At 39.5% G+C, this 3217-nt stretch overlaps 1 protein-coding gene across 1 annotated transcript in view; it reads right to left on the minus strand.

The window, feature by feature from the left end:
* Positions 1-473: 473 nt before the first annotated feature.
* ptger3 (prostaglandin E receptor 3 (subtype EP3)) overlaps positions 474-3217 on the minus strand; it is a 7153-nt gene continuing 4409 nt past the window's right edge. The window contains exon 2 of the mRNA XM_007542167.2: positions 474-1496. Coding sequence (XP_007542229.2) covers positions 1170-1496 — 327 coding nt within the window. The 3' untranslated portion in view covers positions 474-1169. The remainder of the gene's footprint in view (positions 1497-3217) is intronic.

Here is a 3217-nt window from a genome sequence, read left to right on the forward strand (position 1 = left end):
AAAAGAAGGAACTTGTTTTAGGAGGTTTTAAGTTTTAAGCTCCTTTTATCTAGGCCCTCTTCGACCAAGCTGTTAACTTTACACACAAACTTATGTACATTTGTACTTCATATCCACTGCAGGCAAGACCTTCATTAAAAATCCACATACATAAAGCAATTTAAATATGACGAATATAATTTCAAGTGTTGTGATGGTCAGTTTTTCAAGTGTTGTGATGGTCAGTTTTAAACATACTGTATACAGTGCACCTTCTTTGACGTATGTTATATAAAACAATAACATGTTATTAAGTGGCTGGTGAAAATACTGTACACTCTGCAACAAGTTGCAGACTGTACAGTTCCCTAACAAGCAGTTTTGTGCCATGACCTCATAATGTCAGTCACCGCAAGTATACACTCCATTCCCTAAGTCCTTGACACTTTATATCAGTTTCTTGGGTTTTTCAAACAAATACTGCAGAAGAAGGTCAACATGTGCAATGTATTTAATGTTCAGGATGAGACCTGCCAACAAAGCTTCACATTTATTAGTCCTGGCTGGTAGTCAAAAAGCGTGATGTGCAGGAAGGTATAAATTTGCAACAAGTGGAACCAGACAACTTCATTAGGACAAAATCTTACAGACACTAATAAATAACAGTATATTCAACCATAGGCTCCAGTTTAGAATATATGTTTTCTTTAAATATGATTTCTTCTTAAGCAAAATGGCCTGCATCACAGAAGAGAAAGCAAAGTTATTTACAACACATTTTCAGCACTTTTCTCATAGTCTTCTTCATTCAACAAAACTTACATTAGATAGTCTTGGAATCAACCCATTGCCTCAAATGAGTTATCAGTCAGCAGTAACCCTCATGCAGACGTTGCATCTATCAAAAGTTTATATTAACCTTGGTCACAAGAAAGTTCTGATGGCTGCACAGCAGCCAGATTTAAGGGATGGCAGAGTCATGCAATTCACATGCTGGGTCGGTAGCCTTCAATGAAATATGTTTTAAACAAAACAGATGCCTGTACCTGTACAGGAGGCTCAGCTGCATCCCACTGCATAGTCCTTGTGTAGAAGGTTATGCACTTATTTGCTTTCCTTTTTTATTTATTTAGTTCTGAAAGCATTTTGACCAACAGGTCATAGGATGGTAATTATTGCCAAACGCTGATTTAGTTACTTGTCGCTTTACAGATGTTGTTGCCATGTTGGTTCTGTTTGTTGAGAGCATCCAGTGCTGTCTGGCTCTCCTTCTGATCTTCTACGGAGCAGTTGGAGACGGCATTGGCCATGATGCAGAACTTTCGCAGGAGGATCTCTCTCAGGAGCAGGTAGACCCACGGGTCCAGGATTTGGTTGAGGGAGGCCAAACGTATTGCGGTCAGAAAGAAGTCACAGTCGAGATTTGAAGCTTTGCTCTGGACGGAAGTGGATGTTGTGTTTGTTGACTTACATTCTTGGGAGGATACTTGACTGTAGATCATCCTCAGCAGCAATAACTGAGGAGAAATATTGGGACATATTTTAGTATCTAGAAGCTGTGGAGGGGGAGAGGGATTGTTTGGGTAAACATTACCTTCAAAAAACATGTTTTGGAAGGAAATCATGCATGAAATGTCTAACCTGATTGCTTTCCAATTGATACCTAACAAAGGAAAGGTTTGCAACTCTTACAGTCGGTGAATTCAGTTTTTTTCTGCTAAGTGCTTTGGCTTTTATTAATATCCCTGGTGTGGTTGACAATGCATGACCTCATAGCCCAGTGGCCAGACCCTCTCACAGGAATCTTAAGTGGATTACCATGCTATACAAAACATGGCGGCAGCATCTGAAATGAATCCAAACAGATATTTTCTTTTTCTAAATCATGGAATGGAGATGTTGTTTGACTTTAGAATTGGAAACCGTAATGACCCTAGGCTTTGTGGTCTGGGCTATGTGTTTTGTGGTGTGCCTGCCCCTTGTGTTTCTTCCCTGTGTAGGTCAATGTGATATAGAACCCAGAGTACAAAGGGCTGCCAGTTTCCTCTTTAAAGTCTGTCTTTCTCCCCACTCCTCCTGGCACGAGTGGTGCGGCATCGTGCTCTGCTGATAGGCCTTCATCTGTTCCTCATGCACATTTGAGTTTATCTATACTTCCACATTCCAACACTTGCACATGCACATCCACAACACACACAAACATCTGTATTACTCCACTGATTCTAACATTCATGTCACTTTGTAGTTTTTGGAAATATTGTGTGTGTTTTATAAATATCCCTTTGGTTCCTTTGACCCACTTTGGTCTCCCGTTGTTGCAATGACCCTGAGCGAGTCTTAACAGAAACAACAGAAAGTGTAAGATGTTCGACTGGACAGATGAGTGAAACAAAGAGCATACAGTGAGTTGCAAAAGTAACTGCACCCCTTTCACATTGTCATGTTACAAGCACAAGATGGTGCAGAATTATAAAGCGGAACGGAAATAAAGATTTGAAAAGTGTGCTGTGCACATGTATTCAGCCCTCCCGAGTCAACACTTTAACCCAATTTTCCCTTTCACAACCGGAAACTTGCACAGCAAATTTGGAAGTGTTCCATCAACTCCTACAGAGTTAAATTCAACACTTTGAAAGTGTCTATATTGGTCCACTCTGGATGGAGTAGAAGTTACACTTTTGAAAGTGTTATTTGTGATAGAGTTGAATCAACACTCACAGTAGTTGAAATCAAATACACTTCAGTGTTAATCTATCCAACACTAGTGTATATTGTCAAAAGTTAACACTATGGACTTGTTAATGTAACACAGGATGGTGTAAAGTATATATTAACGTAGAAATCTGAGTTTTGAAATACTATTGGCAGGGTATGCTGTGGTGGTGCAGGGGTTCGGCACAACCCACATATGGAGGCTCTAGTTTTCAATGTGGCTGTTGTGGGTTCGCTTACCGGTCTTCCCCTTCTCTCATTACCAACTTTTCTTTGTCAATTTACTACCAAATAAAAGCCACTAGAGCAATTAAAACCTTTTTTTCCCCAGAAATTACTGGCCATCAATAATCTCCAAATTCATTTTAAGACATTAGATGCTACAAAAACACCAGCACCATTTGCAGAATATAATTTACTTTTATTTCAAAACATCAAACAACACTGACAGCAATATACAACAAAGGTCATACATTCATGGTACTTTGCACTGAAGGTGAAGTGTGCTTTGAAAGTTCATTGGAAG

Source organism: Poecilia formosa, unplaced genomic scaffold, assembly GCF_000485575.1.
Source record: "Poecilia formosa unplaced genomic scaffold, Poecilia_formosa-5.1.2 Scaffold10, whole genome shotgun sequence".
NCBI lineage: Eukaryota > Metazoa > Chordata > Actinopteri > Cyprinodontiformes > Poeciliidae > Poecilia > Poecilia formosa.